Below are 22,290 nucleotides of genomic sequence, written 5' to 3' on the forward strand. Positions count from 1 at the left end.
GATTCAACTAATTGCCATGAGCTTCCTAGCTGAAGTTAACCTAATCACTGATGCACTGCAGACTAAACATATGTCTGCCAGGCATATAGCTGGTGGCTTTTATTTACCCTGTCACAACTCCCGCCAATCACAATACACCCCCATATACTTCCCCATCACAATACACCCCCATATACTCCCCCACCACAATACACCCCCATATACTTCCCCATCCCAATACACCCCCATATACTCCCCCATCACAATACACCCCATATACTACCCTCAGTCACAATACACCCCCATATACTCCCCCCAATCACAATACACCCCCATATACTGCCCCCAGTAACAATACACCCCATATACTCCCCCATCACAATACACCCCCATATACTGCCCCATCACAATACACCCCCATATACTCCCCCATCACAATACACCCCCATATACTCCCCCATAACAATACACCCCCAATCACAATCCCCCCCATATACTGCCCCATCACAATACACCCCCAAATACTCCCCCATCACAATACACCCCCACATACTGCCCCCAGTCACAATACACCCCCATATACTGCCCCATCACAATACACCCCCATATACTCCCACCAATCACAATACACCCCCACATACTGCCCCCAGTCACAATACACCCCCATATACTCCCTTTCAATCACAATACATCCCCATATACTCCCCCCAATCACAATACATCCCCATATACTCCCCCCAATCACAATACACCCCCATATTCTCCACCCAATCACAATATGTGCCTGTCACTATGGCTCACCTGTCAGTACGTGACCTGCATACGGGACAAGGGTTAATACGCGCAGCCCGCAAACTGTCCCACTTTTCACCGCCGCAAAGGTCCCTCAAATTCACAATATCTCCCCTAATTCCGTCCCCATATACCACCCGTCACGGACAGCACACAAGTGAGCACGTGACTTAGATATGCAACCAGGGTTAATACACACGGCTACTCTAGCCAACTCACATTTCTTCCCCGCAAGGTACTTGCAATGAGTATTAACCCCTTACTCAATTGCAATATCTACAGTATCTGCTTCCACCACCCAAGAAATATGCAAAATACTGTATGTAATTGATATATCTGCCAGGGTCTTAGGTCCCTGTTTATTATAGAAACAACTATGCACTTAACACACACATCTGTTGTAGCAAAATATGTCCGAAAAGAGAAAATGTATTCATCTTACCGTCATTTTCTGTTCCGGAACGCCACTACTGGGTCCTCCCTACGCCCTGTTGGAAAGTAAACTGTTCTGCAGTGACCCGGTATATAAGCCCTTCCCTATCCCTGCAGAATAGTCTTCTATAACTGAGACATGTTAATCACAGGGAGGGTATGATGTACGGCTATTAGTGGGGTACAGGAAAAGGTGAATACATTCTCTTTTCCTGATCCCCACATGGCAGTGGGTACTAATGGGGATAGATGTGTAGACACCTTGAGAAAGGGCATAGAGCCCGAAACGCGTAGGTGGATACTTGTTGGGGCTAGGAGGGACCTTTGTCCAATCTTTTTATGGCATAAATAAATTTTCGCTTTTGATCCCGTGAGCCTCATCCTGGTTTTTTTGGCAGTGCACTGCCGTTTTTTCTCCTGATCCTACTAATGGGGATATGCCACAGCTCAGCCAATGGGAGGGAAAACAAGACAAAGATACCAACTTTGAGTTAGTTGTTTATTGAATCTACAATCACTTGCAGATTTCTCGTGCCAGAGCTAGCTTCGGCTGAGGCTTGTACGTCCAGCTCGTAGTATTTCACGAAGGTGTGAACAAGAGCCTGACGTAGCTTTTGTAACGGAGTGCTCACCACAAACAAGGAGTGACCGCAGGGCCGAGGTGGGGATAGATTTATAACGCCACCCACCGCTGTGTCGGTGCATCTGAAGTGTAGATTGGTCGAGATAGCCGGGTCGGGGTTGGAGAGGTAAGGATAATCAAGATACTTGCCGAAGTCAGGGTAGGAGAGGTAAGGATCGTTGCAGGTACTTTTAGCCGTGGTCAGGATTGGAGAGATGAGGATAGTCGTGGTACGTTGCCGAGGTCGGGGTTGGAGAGATACGGATCGTCGTTGGTAGCCGGGGTCAGGAGTTTAGAAGAGCGGAGTCCAAGAGAAAGCCGGGGTCAGGAACAGAGTAGCTAGGAACCAAGAATCAAGACAGGACTGTGGAAGCAAGGGAAGCAGTGAACACTTCGAAACAAAGGTTTATGCTCAGCCGATTTGCCAGTGGCCAGCTGAGCATATATAGGAGAGAGGAACCAAGAAATAGACAGACAGCGTGGAGGCGCGTCCTCAGTGCAGGCTGTGATTGGCTGTAGTGGTGCAGGAGACAGGTGTGGGAAAGATTGCTGACGAAGATTGATGATGCGGTACATGCGCGTGTTGAGCACGCGTCACGTGCGCGCGCCAGTGACGCCACCGTGCGGGCGCAACCTTGAGGCGGGGCCAGGAGATTCTGCATTAACCCCCGGGCACGCCCGTAGTGCGGCAGCTGGTGGTGGATGACCCAGAGGACGTGTTGCAGGGGGCGGAGTAAGCGGAGCACCCAGTCGCAGGCCTGGGCTAGCAGGAAGCGCGTCGAGGGCGGCATGACTCACGGATCCTCACAGCTTTACAGATCTGCGTAGGAGTCACTTGGTGTCCTGGAGCCAGATTGTATATTTGCTCTGTTCTGACGCTGCCAGCATTCCTCAGTCTAAGTTTGCAACAAATTCCCTTGTGGCTTCTCAGCCAGTTGCCTTGGTAACGCCCCTTTCTCTCAGCTAGTTGTGCCGTTCCTGGCTGCCCCTGCTAGATGGGACAGTCCTAGTTGTATTTCCTGATAGCCCAGACTAGCATGTTTCCTTTTAGAACCAGCAGCCTTCTGAAGCAGTCACATGTCCCATCTCCTGCTAGAATTATAATTTACTTCTCTCTTACCTTTGCCACCTGCCCAGTTCCCCCCCCCCCTTTGTTATTGTTGTTGTTTTGCAATAAAATCACAAAAGAAAAGAAGGACTCTGTGTGCATCTACGGGGAGTGCGTAAACTGCCTGCCTCTACCACTTGCCACAGTGTGCATGAGTCAGAGTACTAGGGCTTGACTGCCCATGAGCTAGAAACTGCTCTGCTGCCTTTATTCCCTGCAGGACTTGTTTGTCTTTAAAGCTGTAGGCCAACTTCATAGTTGAAGTAATCCATTGCAATATGGTTGCCCTTAAGGCTTGCTAACCACTTCTAGGACCCTCAGGGATTATAAACAGCCTCTCCGATTTTCTGTCTTTTTGAATCCCCAGTAGGTATGTGTTCCAAGTTCAAATCCACGTTATGTAGTCTGGCCTCTTTAGGATTAGTCGGATTCGGGCAGAAGGATGGAAGAATTATCACTTGGTTGAGATGAAACTAAGAAATGACCTTTGGAAGGAAAACTGTGATACAGGTCTTGGGACTGCTTTATCCTGGGGAAAAATGAGAAAAGGTTCCCAGCACGAGAGAGACTGTAACTCTCCTACTCTTCTCGCGGATGTAATTGCTACCAAAATACTGTTTTCCATGTTAGTAGTCTTAATCATATTTACTGCAATTACTCAAATGGGTGATCCACTAGACAAGAGAATCCAGCGTTGGTACTGTACTTCTTATTTGGGATCTCAGGTGCCTGACCGCCTGTAGAAATCTCATCACTAGTTTATTTGATGCGATATCTTTTTCTAACAAAGCGTATAAAGCCTATATTTTGACTTTGAGAACTTAATCTGAGCTTTTTGTTCAACCCCAGATTTAAAATGTGATCAGAGTGACTGAAGAAGAATTGAGACGATCGACATCCATTTTCTTACCCCATTCCTGAAAACAGCCAGATATGCGTTATGATCGCGTATTTTGCTATGTACTGTCCAGGAGACAGACCCACTGGGCAGAGGTGGAGAGAAGAGACTGACTGGTACCTAGGATCTGAATCCTGAAACAGTATAATAGTGGGGTCCGGTTCCGGGGTCAGTGTAGGCGAGAGGCAGAATGGTCAAGGTCACTGTTCTGGGTCAGGGCAGGATGGTCATGGTCACTGTTCCGAGGACAGGGCTGGAGAGAAGCAGGATGGTCGTGATCACTATTCCGGGGTCATGGCTGGAGAGAAGCAGGATGGGAGTGGTCACAGTTCCAGAGCCAGGGCTGGAGAGAGAAAGAATGGTTAAGATCACAGTTCCAAGGTCAGGGCTGGAGAGAGGCAGAATGATCGGGGTCTCAGTTCTGGGGTCAGAACTGGAGAGAGGCAGGATGGTCGTGGTCACTGTTCCGGGGTCAGGGCTGGAGAGAGGCAGGATGGTCGTGGTCACTGTTTCAAGGTCAGGGCTGAAAAGAAGCAGGATGGTTGAGGTCACAGTTCCGAGATCAAGGCTGGAGAGAGGTAGAATAGGAGAGGCGAGGTAGTCCGATGGCAGGTATGGGTCTAAGGCAGGCAAGACAAGGCTTCCAACAGGAGACTCGGCAAGGAGAACCTTGCACAGGCCAGGAGGGGAGGGGAATGGAAGCCTTATAAAAGGGACAAGGCAGGTGAGAGCTACCGGCTCAGGAAGAGGCTGACTTCCTGCCTCGGTGGCCATGTTGGTATAGGCAGGGAAAGTTAGAAGTCATCCATGTTGGAGATCCTCATAATGCGATAATAAACCAGAGAAGTTCACCGTTTTCCGGCTGATAAGGTTGGTATGACTCTATCAGAAAAGCCTTTTTTATTTCATGATTGTAGCTCAACCTCCATGCTGCCAAGGCCAATTTCTTTAGTTCTGGGCTCTGCACTGGGCCTCGTTTCAGAAGTTTGTGGGACAGTGGGAGGTGCCATGGTAGATCAAGTGCCATAGTCACCAGATGGGGAAACCATATCATCCTTGCCCAGTAAGGTACTATTGCTACTACCTCATCTCTTATCTTTCTTATGATCTTCGCTATAATATTACGCCAGATCGAAGTTCCAACGGAAACTCGAAGCATCCACCTGGCTGGCGAGATGATGAGAGTACCTTGCACAAAAATTGTCCATCTTTCTGTATTGATGTGTCGCCATAAGATCTATTGGGGGTTGTCCCCCAACGCAGAATCAATTGTTGAAAAACTTGTGAGTCTAGTTCCCACTCTCCCGGGTGGATGATGGTTCAGCTTAGGAAATTGTCCATCATATTCTGGCACCCCAGGAATGTGAAGCGCTGTGATATTGTCGCGATGACGTTCGGCCCAGAGAAGTATGGATGCTGCAAGAGTTTGAAGCTTCCCGCTTCTGGTCCCTCTTTGCTTCGACACGTACTTCACTGTCGTACGGTTGTCGGATTCCATCCTTATATTGACGCTCTGAACTTGATTTTGGCCAAATTCCTTGTGCCACTGAAGTTTCCATCTGTGCTCCCCATCCGATCTTGCTGGCATCAGGGATGATAGCTAACCGGGGTTCTTCCTGGAGAGAGAATGTATTCTTTATGTTCTGCCTATTCCCACACCATTTTAAGTCCCCCTTTGTTGAAGGATATAAACATATTGCATACTTACATATATAGTGACAGTGACAAACATACAGGCATACCCCGGTTTAAGGACACTCACTTTAAGTACACTCGCGAGTAAGGACATATCGCCCAATAGGCAAACGGCAGTTCGCGCATGCGCCTGTCAGCACGTCCTGAACAGCAATACCGGCTCCCTACCTGTACCGAAGCTGTGCGCAAGTGGGAAGACTATAGAGCCTGTTACACATGTGTTATTTACATCAGTTATGCACGTATGACGGTTGCAGTACAGTACATGCATCGATAAGTGGAAAAAATGTAGTGCTTCACTTTAAGTACATTTCCGCTTTACATACAAGCTCCGGTCCCATTGCGTACGTTAATGCGGGGTATGCCCTTGAGAAAGGGCATAGAGCCCGAAACGCGTTGGCGGACCATTGCTGTGGCTAAGGGGGACATTTAGTCCAATCTTTTTTATGCATTAAATATTTTTTCTGTTGCAACCGTGAGCCTCCTCCTGGTCTTCTTGGCAGTGCACTGCCGTTTTTCTACCTGTTCCTGCTGCATCATCTGGTGGACTGCACACCATTCATTTACCTGCTGTGGGAAACTCCTGGAACAAAAAGTGAGTCTTTTCTATGGGTTGCCATACCCTGTTATTCTCACTATATGGGACTTTGTTTGTACTAATCATTAGTGGTGCCAGTGGCATTAAGTACTAGTTCCCTAACCCTATTAGGGCAACTTTATTGTACATTCACAGTACATTGGGAGTTTTTCAATCGCAGACGTTATAATTACAAGGACTTGTTCTTCTGATGCACTGGCGTTCTATACACCTCCTAATCAGCAAGTGTTTGGTATCATTTGATTTGTCGCAATGCAACGATTACAAATATCTAGACGATATTATTCAGAATAGGCGTCTGGTCCAGGATTCCATATCTTTTGAACGGTGAGGGTTAGTCCCGTCCCTTGGCGCTCTGTAGATCCCTTCCAGGAGGGCTGTTCAAGGGCTCCTTAAAAGGGTCCATTTATGCTGGTGTCAGGAAGGCCATATCTCAATCTCATCTAGATTCCATCAGTCCTAGAAACTAGGCCTGGTCAAGGGTTTAACAGGCCATAAAAGCATTTCTTGTATGTTTAATGCCATTTGTAACCAATGTTAACCCCGGAAGTACCGGATTGATTAAAATAACCAATATCTCATGATATTATCCTGACAGCCCCCATACACTCTACCCAATCACAATATACCCCCATACCCCCCCCCCCATCACAATACACCTCCATATCTTCCCCAATCACAATACACCCCAATATCCCATCAATCTCAATACACCTCCATATCCCCCCCAATCTCAATACACGCCCATATCCCCCCTATCATAAAACACCCCCTGTTGGCCTTAGATATCATCTCTATGCAGATACAAAGTATGTGTCTGTTAAGTAGCACTCCGCGTCAGTGAGAAACAAACAAATAATGAATTAGTGCACGGAAGCAGGGTGAACCTCTATCACCCCAGGGTGAATAGAGATATATACATGTGGCCCCAGCACGCAACAATAGAAGCAATGAACAGTAGTCAATTGGAATAAGTCAAAAGTGTATTAGAAAAATTATTTAAGCAGCTATACATGGAACCCAATAGCAGGGTATGGAGACAACCTCTCCTGTAGAGACAACCACACCAAGGAGAGAGAGGGGTGGGGGGGAAACAAGGGGAAAAGAATAAAAACACAAAAGGGCAGAAAACAATATATACTGTACAATACACGTAATGGATGGGGGTAATAAAATAATAGGGGGGCAACGTTAACGTTTCGGGGGCATAGACACCCCTTCTTCAAGCCCGTTCCCAAGATGTAATATATCTGTGGTACTTCCCGAATTACCCCACCTCCACTCAAATATATCTCAATGGAAACAGCCCAGGAAGAGCACAAGATGCTACTATAAAAGAAAGGATGGTTCTAAGCACCCAAAGCCGGCCCTTTCTGAGGGATCACTGGCAAGCCACCTATTAGCATAAATGCCTCTCCATACCCAGCTATGCCCCATATAGCCCCAATTCTCCACTCCCATCTCCATGCACCAAACCACACTCTCCCCTCACCTTCATTTTTCTCTCCTCTACTTAAACCTCTCACCCGCTCATCATCTCTCCCCCCCCCCATATCTTCTGCTAGGTGTGAGTGAGCAGGAGCTGAGCCCCAGGACACTGGATTTGGGATCTCCCAGCTCCAGAGACCTCAGTTCTCCCCCTGCGCTCTCCTCCTCGGCCAGCAGTCAGCTGTCTCGCTCCCTGAGTGTCTCTCTGGACGGTCTCTCCGATCTCCCCACGGAGGGCAGCAAACTACAGCATCAAACCCGCGACCGACCGAGACAGCAGCCCCGCCGAGCCCCTGGGGGAGGCAGGGTGAGGGCCCCTGGGGGAGGCAGGGGGAGGGCCCCTGGGGGAGGCAGGGGGAGGGCCCCTGGGGGAGGCAGGGTGAGGGCCCCTGGGGGAGGCAGGGTGAGGGCCCCTGGGGGAGGCAGGGGGAGGGCCCCTGGGGGAGGAAGGGTGAGGGCCCCTGGGGGAGGCAGGGTGAGGGCCCCTGGGGGAGGCAGGGTGAGGGCCCCGGGGATGAGGCAGGTTGAGGGCCCCAGGGGGAGGGGGAAGGGCAAGGGCCACAGCTGAGCCCCAGGACACTGGATTTGGGATCTCCCAGCTCCAGAGACCTCAGTTCTCCCCCTGCGCTCTCCTCCTCGGCCAGCAGTCAGCTGTCTCGCTCCCTGAGTGTCTCTCTGGACGGTCTCTCCGATCTCCCCACGGAGGGCAGCAAACTACAGCATCAAACCCGCGACCGACCGAGACAGCAGCCCCGCCGAGCCCCTGGGGGAGGCAGGGTGAGGGCCCCTGGGGGAGGCAGGGGGAGGGCCCCTGGGGGAGGCAGGGTGAGGGCCCCTGGGGGAGGCAGGGTGAGTGCCCCTGGGGGAGGCAGGGTGTGGGCCCCTGGGGGAGGCAGGGTAAGGGCCCCTGGGGGAGGCAGGGTGAGGGCCCCTGGGGGAGGCAGGGGGAGGGCCCCTGGGGGAGGCAGGGTGAGGGCCCCTGGGGGAGGCAGGGTGAGGGCCCCTGGGGAGGCAGGGTGAGGGCCCCTGGGGGAGGCAGGGTGAGGGCCCCTGGGGGAGGCAGGGTGAGGGCCCCGGGGGGAGGGGGAAGGGCAAGGGCCACAGAGGGAAGGGAAGTGACGGTCTGCATGTGTGAGGGGAAGTGACGGTCTGCGTGTGTGGGGGGAAGTGATGGTCTGTGTGTGGGGGGGAAGTGATGGTCTGTGTGTGGGGGGAAGTGACGGCCTGCGTCTGTGGGGGGAAGTGACGGTCTGCGTGTGTGAGAGGAAGTGACGGTCTGTGTGTGGGGGGAAGTGACGTCTGCGTGTGTGGGGGGAAGTGACGTCTGCGTGTGTGGGGGGAAGTGACGCCTGCGTGATTGAGGGGAAGTGACGGAATGCGTGTGTGGGGGGAAGTGACGGTCTGTGTGTGTGGGGGGAAGTGACGGTCTGTGTGTGGGGGGAAGTGACGGTCTGTGTGTGTGGGGAAGTGACGGTCTGTGTGTGGGGGGAAGTGACGGTCTGTGTGTGGGGGGAAGTGACGGTCTGTGTGTGAGGGGAAGTGACGGTCTGTGTGTGGGGGGAAGTGACGGTCTGCGTATATGGGGGGAAGTGACGGTCTGTGTGTGGGGGGAAGTGACGGTCTGCGTGTGTGGGGGAAAGTGACGGTCTGTGTGTGTGAGGGGAAGTGACGGTCTGTGTGTGGGGGGAAGTGACGGTCTGTGTGTGGGGGGAAGTGATGGTCTGTGTGTGTGGGGGAAGTGACGGTCTGTGTGTGGGGGGAAGTGACGGTCTGTGTGTGGGGGGAAGTGACGGTCTGTGTGTGGGGGGAAGTGATGGTCTGTGTGTGGGGGGGAAGTGATCGTCTATGTGTGTGGGGGGAAGTGACGGTCTGTGTGTGGGGGGAGTGATGGTCTGTGTGTGGGGGGGAAGTGACGGTCTGTGTGTGTGGGGGGAAGTGACGGTCTGTGTGTGGGGGGGAAGTGACGGTCTGTGTGTGTGGGGGGAAGTGACGGTCTGTGTGTGGGGGGAAGTGATGGTCTGTGTGTGGGGGGGAAGTGACGGTCTGTGTGTGTGGGGGGAAGTGACGGCCTGTGTGTGTGGGGGGAAGTGACGGTCTGTGTGTGTGGGGGGAAGTGACGTCTGTGTGTGAGGGGAAGTGACGGTCTGTGTGTGGGGGGAAGTGACGGTCTGTGTGTGTGGGGGGAAGTGACGGTCTGTGTGTGAGGGGAAGTGACGGTCTGTGTGTGTGAGGGGAAGTGACGGTCTGTGTGTGGGGGGAAGTGACGGTCTGTGTGTGGGGGGAAGTGACGGCCTGTGTGTGTGGGGGGAAGTGACAGTCTGTGTGTGGGGGGAAGTGACGGTCTGTGTGTGTGGGGGGAGGTGACGGTCTGTGTGTGGGGGGGAAGTGATGGTCTGTGTGTGGGGGGGAAGTGACGTTCTGTGTGTGTGAGGAAGTGACGGTCTGCGTGTATGGGGGGAAGTGACGGTCTGTGTATGTGGGGGGAAGTGACGGTCTGTGTGTGGGGGAAGTGACGTCTGTGTGTGTGGGGGGAAGTGACGGTCTGTGTGTGTGGGGGGAAGTGACGGTCTGTGTGTGGGGGGAAGTGACGGTCTGTGTGTGGGGGGAAGTGACGTCTGTGTGTGTGGGGGGAAGTGAGGGTCTTTGTGTGTGAGGGGAAGTGACGGTCAGTGTGTGGGGGGAAGTGACGGTCTGTGTGTGTGGGGGAAGTGACGGTCTGTGTGTGGGGGGAAGTGACGGTCTGTGTGTGTGTTGGGGGAAATGACGGTCTGTGTGTGTGAGGGGAAGTGACGGTCAGTGTGTGGGGAAGTGACGGTCTGTGTGTGGGGGGGGAAGTGACGGTCTGTGTGTGTGGGGGAAGTGACGGTCTGTGTGTGTGGGGAAGTGACGGTCTGTGTGTGGGGGGAAATGACGGTCTGTGTGTGTGTTGGGGGAAATGACGGTCTGTGTGTGTGGGGGGAAGTGACGGTCTGTGTGTGTGGGGGGAAGTGACGGTCTGTGTGTGGGGGGAAGTGACAGTCTGTGTGTGGGGGGAAGTGACGGTCTGTGTGTGTGGGGGGAAGTGACGGTCTGTGTGTGGGGGGAAGTGACGGTCTGTGTGTGGGGGAAGTGACGGTCTGTGTGTGTGGGGGGAAGTGACGGTCTGTGTGTGGGGGGAAGTGACGGTCTGTGTGTGTGGGGGGAAGTGACTGTCTGTGTGTGTGGGGGAAGTGACTGTCTGTGTGTGTGGGGGAAGTGACGGTCTGTGTGTGTGGGGGGAAGTGACGGTCTGTGTGTGGGGGGAAGTGACGGTCTGTGTGTGGGGGGAAGTGACGGTCTGTGTGTGTGGGGGGAAGTGACGGTCTGTGTGTGGGGGGAAGTGACGGTCTGTGTGTGGGGGAAGTGACGGTCTGTGTGTGTGGGGGGAAGTGACGGTCTGTGTGTGGGGGGAAGTGACGGTCTGTGTGTGGGGGAAGTGACGGTCTGTGTGTGTGGGGGGAAGTGACGGTCTGTGTGTGGGGGGAAGTGACGGTCTGTGTGTGGGGGAAGTGACGGTCTGTGTGAGGGGAAGTGACGGTCTGTGTGTGGGGGGAAGTGACGGTCTGTGTGTGGGGGGGAAGTGACGGTCTGGGTGTGTGGGGGAAGTGACGGTCTGTGTGTGGGGGGGGACGTGACGGTCTGTGTATGGGGGAAGTGACGGTCTGTGTGTGGGGGGGAAGTGACGGTCTGTGTGTGTGGGAGGAAGTGACGGTCTGTGTGTGTGGGGGGACGTGACGGTCTGTGTATGGGGGAAGTGACTGTCTGCGTGTGTGGGGGGAAGTGACGGTCTGCGTGTGTGGGGGGAAGTGACGGTCTGTGTGTGTGGGGGGAAGTGACGGTCTGTGTGTGGGGGGAAGTGACGGTCTGTATGTGGGGGGAAGTGACGGTCTGTGTGTGTGGGGGGAAGTGACGGTCTGTGTGTGGGAGGAAGTGACGGTCTGTGTGTGGGGGAAGTGACGGTCTGTGTGTGGGGGGGAAGTGACGATCTGTGTGTGGGGGAAGTGACGGTCTGTGTGAGGGGAAGTGACGGTCTGTGTGTGGGGGGGAAGTGACGATCTGTGTGTGGGGGAAGTGACGGTCTGTGTGAGGGGAAGTGACGGTCTGTGTGTGTGTGGGGGGAAGTGACGGTCTGTGTGTGTGTGGGGAAGTGACGGTCTGTGTGAGGGGAAGTGACGGTCTGTGTGTGGGGGGGAAGTGACGATCTGTGTGTGGGGGAAGTGACGGTCTGTGTGAGGGGAAGTGACGGTCTGTGTGTGTGTGGGGGGAAGTGACGGTCTGTGTGTGTGTGGGGAAGTAACGGTCTGTGTGTGTGGGGGGAAGTGACGTTCTGTGTGTGGGGGGGAAGTGATGGTCTGTGTGTGTGGGGAAGTGACGGTCTGTGTGTGGGGGGAAGTAACGGTCTGTGTGTGGGGGGAAGTGACGGTCTGTGTGTGGGGGGAAGTGACGTTCTGTGTGTGGGGAAGTGACAGTCTGTGTGTGGGGGGAAGTGACGGTCTGTGTGTGGGGGGAAGTGACGGTCTGTGTGTGTGTGGGGAAGTAACGGTCTGTGTGTGTGGGGGGAAGTGACATTCTGTGTGTGTGGGGAAGTGATGGTCTGTGTGTGTGTGTGGGGAAGTGACGGTCTGTGTGTGGGGGGAAGTGACGGTCTGTGTGTGTGTGGGGAAGTAATGGTCTGTGTGTGTGGGGGGAAGTGACGTTCTGTGTGTGGGGGGAAGTGACAGTCTGTGTGTGTGGGGAAGTGATGATCTGTGTGTGTGTGGGGGGAAGTGACAGTCTGTGTGTGTGTGTATGTGGGGAAGTAACGGTCTGTGTGTGTGGGGAAGTGACGTTCTGTGTGTGGGGGGAAGTGACAGTCTGTGTGTGTGTGGGGAAGTGATGGTCTGTGTGTGGGGGGAAGTGATGGTCTGTGTGTGGGGGGAAGTGACGGTCTGTGTGTGGGGGGGACGTGACGGTCTGTGTGTGGGGAGAAGTGACGGTCTGTGTGTGGGGGGAAGTGACGGTCTGTGTGTGGGGGGAAGTGACGGTCTGTGTGTGGGGGGAAGTGACGGTCTGTGTGTGGGGGGGAATTGTCTGTGTGGGGGGGAAGTGTCTGTGGGAGGGGAGTGTCTGTGTGGGAGGGGAGTGTCGGTGTGGGGGGGAGGGTCTGTGCGGGGGGGGAAGTGACTGTGTGTGGGGGGGAAGTGACTGTGTGTGGGGAGGAAGTAACTGTGTGGGGGGGAAGTGACTGTGTTTGGGGGGGAAGTGACTGTGTGTGTGGGGAAGTGACTGTGTGTGGGAGGGAAGTGACTGTGTGTGGTTGGGAAGTGACTGTGTGTGGGGGAGAAGTGACTGTGCGTGGGGGGAAGTGATTGTGCGTGGGGGGGAAGAGACTGTGCGTGGGGGGGAAGAGACTGTGCGTGGGGGGGAAGAGACTGTGCGTGGGGGGGAAGTGACTGTGTGTGGGGGGGGAAAGTGACTATGTGAGGAGGGGGAAGTGACTGTGTGTGGGGGAAGTGACTGTGTGTGGGGGGGAAGAGACTGTGCGTGGGGGGGAAGTGACTGTGTGTGGGGGGGGAAAGTGACTGTGTGAGGGGGGGGAAAGTGACTGTGTGTGGGGGGGAAGTGACTGTGTGTGGGGGGGAAGTGACTATGTGTGTGGGGGGAAGAGACTGTGCGTGGGGGGGGGAACTGACTGTGCGTGGGGGGGAACTGACTGTGTGTGTGGGGGGAAGTGACTGTGTGTGGGGGAAGTGACAGTCTATCCTCTCTCTCAGGTTCGGGGTCCTACGTCAGACTCAGAGCGCGCGGCCCCTGCTCTGGACGAAGGGTTGGAGGATTTCTTTCACCGCACGGTGCTGACCCAGACATGCAGGTACCGGCATCATCCCTACTGCTCAGTGACCTCAATACCTCACTGTGACCTCCTCACTACCGCTCTGTGACATCATCCCTACTGCACTGTGACATCATCAATACCTCACTGTGACATCATCATTACCGCTCAGTGACCTCAATACCTCACTGTGACCTCCTCACTACCGCTCTGTGACCTCCTCACTACCGCTCTGTGACCTCCTCACTACCGCACTGTGACCTCCTCACTACCGCACTGTGACCTCCTCACTACCGCTCTGTGACCTCACTACCGCACTGTGACCTCCTCACTACCGCACTGACCTCCTCACTACCGCTCTGTGACCTCCTCACTACCGCTCTGTGACCTCCTCACTACCGCTCTGTGACCTCACTACCGCACTGTGACCTCCTCACTACCGCACTGTGACCTCACTACCGCACTGTGACCTCCTCACTACCGCACTGTGACCACCTCACTACCGCACTGTGACCTTCTCACTACCGCTCTGTGACCTCCTCACTACCGCACTGTGACCTCCTCACTACCGCTCTGTGACCTCCTCACTACCTCACTGTGACCTCCTCACTACCGCTCTGTGACCTCCTCACTACCGCTCTGTGACCTCCTCACTACCGCACTGTGACCTCCTCACTACCGCTCTGTGACCTCCTCACTACCTCACTGTGACCTCCTCACTACCGCTCTGTGACCTCCTCACTACCGCTCCGTGACCTCCTCACTACCGCTCTGTGACCTCACTACCGCTCTGTGACCTCCTCACTACCGCTCTGTGACCTCCTCACAACCGCTCTGTGACCTCCTCACTACCGCTCTGTGACCTCCTCACTACCGCTCTGTGACCTCCTCACTACCGCTCTGTGACCTCACTACCGCACTGTGACCTCCTCACTACCGCACTGTGACCTCCTCACTACCGCACTGTGACCTCCTCACTACCGCACTGTGACCTCCTCACTACCGCACTGTGACCTCCTCACTACCGCTCTGTGACCTCCTCACTACCGCTCTGTGACCTCCTCACTACCGCTCTGTGACCTCCTCACTACCGCTCTGTGACCTCCTCACTACCGCACTGTGACCTCCTCACTACCGCACTGTGACCTCCTCACTACCGCACTGTGACCTCCTCACTACCGCACTGTGACCTCCTCACTACCGCACTGTGACCTCCTCACTACCGCTCTGTGACCTCCTCACTACCGCTCCGTGACCTCCTCACTACCGCTCTGTGACCTCACTACCGCTCCGTGACCTCCTCACTACCGCTCTGTGACCTCACTACCGCTCTGTGACCTCCTCACTACCGCTCTGTGACCTCCTCTCTACCACTCTGTGACCTTCTCACTACCGCTCTGTGACCTCCTCACTGCCACTCTGTGACCTCCTCACTACCGCTCTGTGACCTCCTCACTACCGCTCTGTGACCTCCTCACAACGGCTCTGTGACCTCCTCTCTACCGCACTGTGACCTCCTCACTACCGCTCTGTGACCTCCTCACTACCGCTCTGTGACCTCCTCACTACCGCACTGTGACCTCCTCACTACCGCACTGTGACCTCCTCACTACCGCTCTGTGACCTCCTCACTACCGCACTGTGACCTCCTCACTACCGCTCTGTGACCTCCTCACTACCGCTCTGTGACCTCACTACTGCACTGTGACCTCCTCACTACCGCTCTGTGACCTCCTCACTACTGCTCTGTGACCTCACTACCGCTCTGTGACCTCCTCACTACCGCTCTGTGACCTCCTCACTACCGCACTGTGACCTCCTCACTACCGCACTGTGACCTCCTCACTACCGCTCTGTGACCTCCTCACTACCGCTCTGTTACCTCCTCACTACCGCACTGTGACCTCCTCACTACCGCACTGTGACCTCCTCACTACCGCACTGTGACCTCACTACCGCACTGTGACCTCCTCACTACCGCACTGACCTCCTCACTACCGCTCTGTGACCTCTTCACTACCGCACTGTGACCTCCTCACTACCGCACTGTGACCTCCTCACTACCGCTCTGTGACCTCCTCACTACTGCTCTGTGACCTCCTCACTACCGCACTGTGACCTCCTCACTACCGCACTGTGACCTCCTCACTACCGCACTGTGACCTCCTCACTACCGCACTGTGACCTCACTACCGCACTGTGACCTCCTCACTACCGCACTGACCTCCTCACTACCGCTCTGTGACCTCTTCACTACCGCACTGTGACCTCCTCACTACCGCACTGTGACCTCCTCACTACCGCTCTGTGACCTCCTCACTACTGCTCTGTGACCTCCTCACTACCGCACTGTGACCTCCTCACTACCGCTCTGTTACCTCCTCACTACCGCTCTGTGACCTCCTCACTACCGCACTGTGACCTCCTCACTACCGCACTGACCTCCTCACTACCGCTCTGTGACCTCTTCACTACCGCACTGTGACCTCCTCACTACCGCACTGTGACCTCCTCACTACCGCACTGTGACCTCCTCACTACCGCACTGTGACCTCCTCACTACCGCTCTGTGACCTCCTCACTACCGCTCTGTGACCTCCTCACTACCGCTCTGTGACCTCCTCACTACCGCTCTGTGACCTCCTCACTACCGCTCTGTGACCTCCTCACTACCGCACTGTGACCTCCTCACTACTGCACTGTGACATCATCAATACCTCACTGTGACCTCCTCACTACCGCTCTGTGACCTCCTCACTACCGCACTGTGACCTCCTCACTACCGCACTGTGACCTCCTCACTACCGCACTGTGACCTCCTCACTACCGCTCTGTGACCTCCTCACTACCGCACTGTGACCTCCTCACTACCGCTCTGTGACCTCCTCACTACCTCACTGTGACCTCCTCACTACCGCTCTGTGACCTCCTCACTACCGCACTGTGACCTCCTCACTACCGCTCTGTGACCTCCTCACTACCGCACTGTGACCTCCTCACTACCGCTCTGTGACCTCCTCACTACCTCACTGTGACCTCCTCACTACCGCTCTGTGACCTCCTCACTACCGCTCTGTGACCTCCTCACTACCGCTCCGTGACCTCCTCACTACCGCTCTGTGACCTCACTACCGCTCCGTGACCTCCTCACTACCGCACTGTGACCTCCTCACTACCGCACTGTGACCTCCTCACTACCGCTCTGTGACCTTCTCACTACCGCACTGTGACCTCCTCACTACCGCACTGTGACCTCCTCACTACCGCACTGTGACCTCCTCACTACCGCACTGTGACCTCCTCACTACTGCACTGTGACCTCCTCACAACGGCTCTGTGACCTCCTCTCTACCGCACTGTGACCTCCTCACTACCGCTCTGTGACCTCCTCACTACCGCTCTGTGACCTCCTCACTACCGCTCTGTGACCTCCTCACTACCGCACTGTGACCTCCTCACTACCGCTCTGTGACCTCCTCACTACCGCTCTGTGACCTCCTCACTACCGCTCTGTGACCTCCTCACTGCCGCACTGTGACCTCCTCACTACCGCACTGTGACCTCCTCACTACCGCTCTGTGACCTCCTCACTACCGCACTGTGACCTCCTCACTACCGCACTGTGACCTCCTCACTACCGCTCTGTGACCTCCTCACTACCGCTCTGTGACCTCCTCACTACCGCTCTGTGACCTCCTCACTACCGCACTGTGACCTCCTCACTACCGCTCTGTGACCTCCTCACTACCGCACTGTGACCTCCTCACTACCGCTCTGTGACCTCACTACTGCACTGTGACCTCCTCACTACCGCACTGTGACCTCCTCACTACCGCTCTGTGACCTCACTACCGCTCTGTGACCTCCTCACAACCGCTCTGTGACCTCCTCACTACCGCTCTGTGACCTCCTCACTACCGCACTGTGACCTCCTCACTACCGCTCTGTGACCTCCTCACTACCGCTCTGTGACCTCCTCACTACCGCTCTGTGACCTCCTCACTACCGCACTGTGACCTCCTCACTACCGCTCTGTGACCTCACTACTGCACTGTGACCTCCTCACTACCGCACTGTGACCTCCTCACTACCGCTCTGTGACCTCACTACCGCTCTGTGACCTCCTCACAACCGCTCTGTGACCTCCTCACTACCGCTCTGTGACCTCCTCTCTACCGCTCTGTGACCTTCTCACTACCGCTCTGTGACCTCCTCACTACTGCACTGTGACCTCCTCACTACCGCACTGTGACCTCCTCACTACCGCTCTGTGACCTCCTCACTACCGCTCTGTGACCTCCTCTCTACCGCTCTGTGACCTTCCTCACTACCGCACTGTGACCTCCTCACTACCGCACTGTGACCTCCTCACTACCGCACTGTGACCTCCTCACTACCGCACTGTGACCTCCTCACTACCGCACTGTGACCTCCTCACTACCGCTCTGTCACCTCCTCACGACCTCACTGTGACCTCACTACCGCACTGTGACCTCCTCACTACCGCACTGTGACCTCCTCACTACCGCTCTGTGACCTCCTCACTGCCGCTCTGTGACCTCCTCACTACTGCACTGTGACCTCCTCACAACGGCTCTGTGACCTCCTCACTACCGCACTGTGACCTCCTCACTACTGCACTGTGACCTCCTCACAACGGCTCTGTGACCTCCTCTCTACCGCACTGTGACCTCCTCACTACCGCACTGTGACCTCCTCACTACCGCTCTGTGACCTCCTCACTACCGCACTGTGACCTCCTCACTACCGCACTGTGACCTCCTCACTACCGCTCTGTGACCTCCTCACTACCGCTCTGTGACCTCCTCACTACTGCACTGTGACCTCCTCACAACGGCTCTGTGACCTCCTCACTACCGCTCTGTGACCTCCTCACTACCGCTCTGTGACCTCCTCTCTACCGCACTGTGACCTCCTCACTTCCGCTCTGTGACCTCCTCACTACCGCTCTGTGACCTCCTCACTACCGCACTGTGACCTCCTCACTACCGCTCTGTGACCTCCTCACTTCCGCTCTGTGACCTCCTCACTACCGCTCTGTGACCTCCTCACTACCGCTCTGTGACCTCATTACCGCTCTGTGACCTCCTCACTACCGCACTGTGACCTCCTCACTACCGCTCTGTGACCTCCTCACTACCGCAGTGTGACCTCCTCACTACCGCACTGACCTCCTCACTACCGCTCTGTGACCTCCTCACTACCGCACTGTGACCTCCTCACTACCGGACTGTGACCTCCTCACTACCGCTCTGTGACCTCCTCACTACCGCACTGACCTCCTCACTTCCGCTCTGTGACCTCCTCACTACCGCTCTGTGACCTCCTCACTACCGCACTGTGACCTCCTCACTACCGCTCTGTGACCTCCTCACTACCGCTCTGTGACCTCCTCACTACCGCACTGTGACCTCCTCACTACCGCTCTGTGACCTCCTCACTACCGCACTGTGACCTCCTCACTACCGCTCTGTGACCTCCTCACTACCGCTCTGTGACCTCCTCACTACCGCTCTGTGACCTCACTACTGCACTGTGACCTCCTCACTACCGCTCTGTGACCTCCTCACTACCGCTCTGTGACCTCCTCACTACCGCACTGTGACCTCACTACCGCTCTGTGACCTCCTCACCACCTCACTGTGACCTCACTACCGCACTGTGACCTCCTCACTACCGCACTGTGACCTCCTCACTACCGCTCTGTGACCTCCTCACTACCGCTCTGTGACCTCCTCACTACCGCTCTGTGACCTCCTCACTACTGCACTGTGACCTCCTCACTACCGCACTGTGACCTCCTCTCTACCGCTCTGTGACCTTCTCACTACCGCTCTGTGACCTCCTCACTGCCGCTCTGTGACCTCCTCACTACCGCTCTGTGACCTCCTCACTACCGCTCTGTGACCTCCTCACTACAGCACTGTGACCTCCTCACTACCGCTCTGTGACCTCCTCACTACCGCTCTGTGACCTCCTCACTACCGCACTGTGACCTCCTCAATACCGCTCTGTGACCTCCTCACTACCGCACTGTGACCTCCTCAATACCGCTCTGTGACCTCCTCACTACCGCTCTGTGACCTCCTCACTACCGCTCTGTGACCTCCTCACTACCGCTCTGTGACCTCCTCACTACCGCACTGTGACCTCCTCAATACCGCTCTGTGACCTCCTCACTACCGCTCTGTGACCTCCTCACTACCGCTCTGTGACCTCCTCACTACCGCTCTGTGACCTCCTCACTACCGCTCTGTGACCTCCTCACTACCGCACTGTGACCTCCTCACTACCGCACTGTGACCTCCTCACTACCGCTCTGTGACCTCCTCACTACCGCACTGTGACCTCCTCACTACCGCACTGTGACCTCCTCACTACCGCTCTGTGACCTCCTCACTACCGCACTGTGACCTCCTCACTACCGCTCTGTGACCTCCTCACTACCGCTCTGTGACCTCCTCACTACCGCACTGTGACCTCCTCACTACCGCTCTGTGACCTCCTCACTACCGCTCTGTGACCTCCTCACTACCGCTCTGTGACCTCACTACTGCACTGTGACCTCCTCACTACCGCTCTGTGACCTCCTCACTACCGCTCTGTGACCTCCTCACTACCGCTCTGTGACCTCCTCACTACCGCACTGTGACCTCCTCACTACCGCTCTGTGACCTCACTACCGCAGTGTGACCTCCTCACTACCGCTCTGTGACCTCCTCACTACTGCTCTGTGACCTCCTCACTACCGCTCTGTGACCTCCTCACTGCCGCTCTGTGACCTCCTCACTACCGCACTGTGACCTCCTCACTACCGCACTGTGACCTCCTCACTACCGCACTGTGACCTCCTCACTGCCGCTCTGTGACCTCCTCACTACCGCACTGTGACCTCCTCACTACCGCTCTGTGACCTTCTCACTACCGCTCTGTGACATCATCACTACAGCACTGTGACCTCACTACCGCACTGTGACCTCCTCACTACCGCACTGTGACCTCCTCACTACTGCTCTGTGACCTCCTCACTACCGCTCTGTGACCTCCTCACTACCGCTCTGTGACCTCCTCACTACCGCTCTGTGACCTCCTCACTGCCGCTCTGTGACCTCCTCACTACTGCACTGTGACCTCCTCACTACCGCTCTGTGACCTCCTCACTACTGCACTGTGACCTCCTCACTACCGCTCTGTGACCTCCTCACTGCCGCTCTGTGACCTCCTCACTACCGCACTGTGACCTCCTCACTACCGCTCTGTGACCTTCTCACTACCGCTCTGTGACATCATCACTACTGCACTGTGACCTCCTCACTACCGCACTGTGACCTCCTCACTACCGCTCTGTGACCTTCTCACTACTGCTCTGTGACCTCCTCACTGCTGCACTGTGACCTCCTCACTATCGCTCTGTGACCTCCTCACTACTGCTCTGTGACCTCCTCACTACCGCTCTGTGACCTCCTCACTACCGCACTGTGACCTCCTCACTACCGCTCTGTGACCTCACTACCGCAGTGTGACCTCCTCACTACCGCTCTGTGACCTCCTCACTACCGCTCTGTCACCTCCTCACCACCTCACTGTGACCTCACTACCGCACTGTGACCTCCTCACTACCGCACTGTGACCTCCTCACTACCGCTCTGTGACCTCCTCTCTACCGCTTGTGACCTTCTCACTACCGCTCTGTGACCTCCTCACTACCGCTCTGTGACCTCCTCACTACTGCACTGTGACCTCCTCACAACGGCTCTGTGACCTCCTCACTACCGCACTGTGACCTCCTCACTACCGCTCCGTGACCTCCTCACTACCGCTCTGTGACCTCCTCACTACCGCACTGTGACCTCCTCACTACCGCACTGTGACCTCCTCACTACCGCACTGTGACCTCCTCACTACCGCACTGTGACCTCCTCACTACCGCACTGTGACCTCCTCACTACCGCACTGTGACCTCCTCACTACCGCACTGTGACCTCCTCACTACCGCTCTGTGACCTTCTCACTACCGCTCTGTGACATCATCACTACTGCACTGTGACCTCCTCACTACCGCACTGTGACCTCCTCACTACCGCTCTGTGACCTTCTCACTACTGCTCTGTGACCTCCTCACTGCTGCACTGTGACCTCCTCACTACCGCTCTGTGACCTCCTCACTACTTCTTTGTGACCTCCTTACTACATTATCACTACACCACTACTACACTGTGACATCACTACTGCACTGTGACATCATTACTGCACCATGATCTCTGCACTCGTGACATCACGACGCACTGTGACATAATTTCACCATGACTCTTCTCTCCTCTCTTCAGTGTCTCTCAGGCCCCCACAGGGGATCCCGCGGCCCCCCCAAAACGGCGGCGGAGGAGCCTCTTTCACTTCCGCCGGAGCCGGACTCCAAAGCGTGAGAGGGGGAGAGCAGCCCCTCCACCCTCCCCAGGGCCCGAGGGGGTCTCTGACCTCCTGAAACTGGATGGGATCCCAATGACTAATGGGACCCCAACAACCAACGGAGCTGAAGCCCCATATATGGGAGGCGTAAGGGGGCTGCCCGGCCGGGGGACCCCGGTGAGAAGAGGGGAGGGAGGAGAGACGATGAGAAGACTAAGGGGAGAGAGGAGAGGTGGAGAGAGAAGAGGAGAACACTAAGGGGGGAGAGAGGAGAGGTGGAGAGAGAAGAGGAGAACACTAAGGGGGGAGAGAGGAGAGGAGGAGAAGACTGACGGAGAGGGGGGAGAGAAGAGGAGAAGACTGAGTGAAGAGAGGAGATAGGTATAGAAGAGAAGACTGAGGGGAGGAAACAGGAGGCGAA

At 55.6% G+C, this 22,290-nt stretch overlaps 1 protein-coding gene across 1 annotated transcript in view; it reads left to right on the forward strand.

Annotated features, from left to right (window-relative positions):
• CARMIL3 (capping protein regulator and myosin 1 linker 3) overlaps nt 1–22,290 on the forward strand; it is a 139,829-nt gene that overhangs the window by 106,082 nt on the left and 11,457 nt on the right. The window contains 3 exon segments of the mRNA XM_075567998.1: nt 7,690–7,919; nt 13,384–13,481; nt 21,791–22,046. Of these exon segments, the coding sequence (XP_075424113.1) occupies nt 7,690–7,919; nt 13,384–13,481; nt 21,791–22,046 (584 nt within the window).

Source organism: Ascaphus truei, chromosome 13 (assembly GCF_040206685.1).
Source record: "Ascaphus truei isolate aAscTru1 chromosome 13, aAscTru1.hap1, whole genome shotgun sequence".
Classification (NCBI taxonomy): Eukaryota; Metazoa; Chordata; class Amphibia; order Anura; family Ascaphidae; genus Ascaphus; species Ascaphus truei.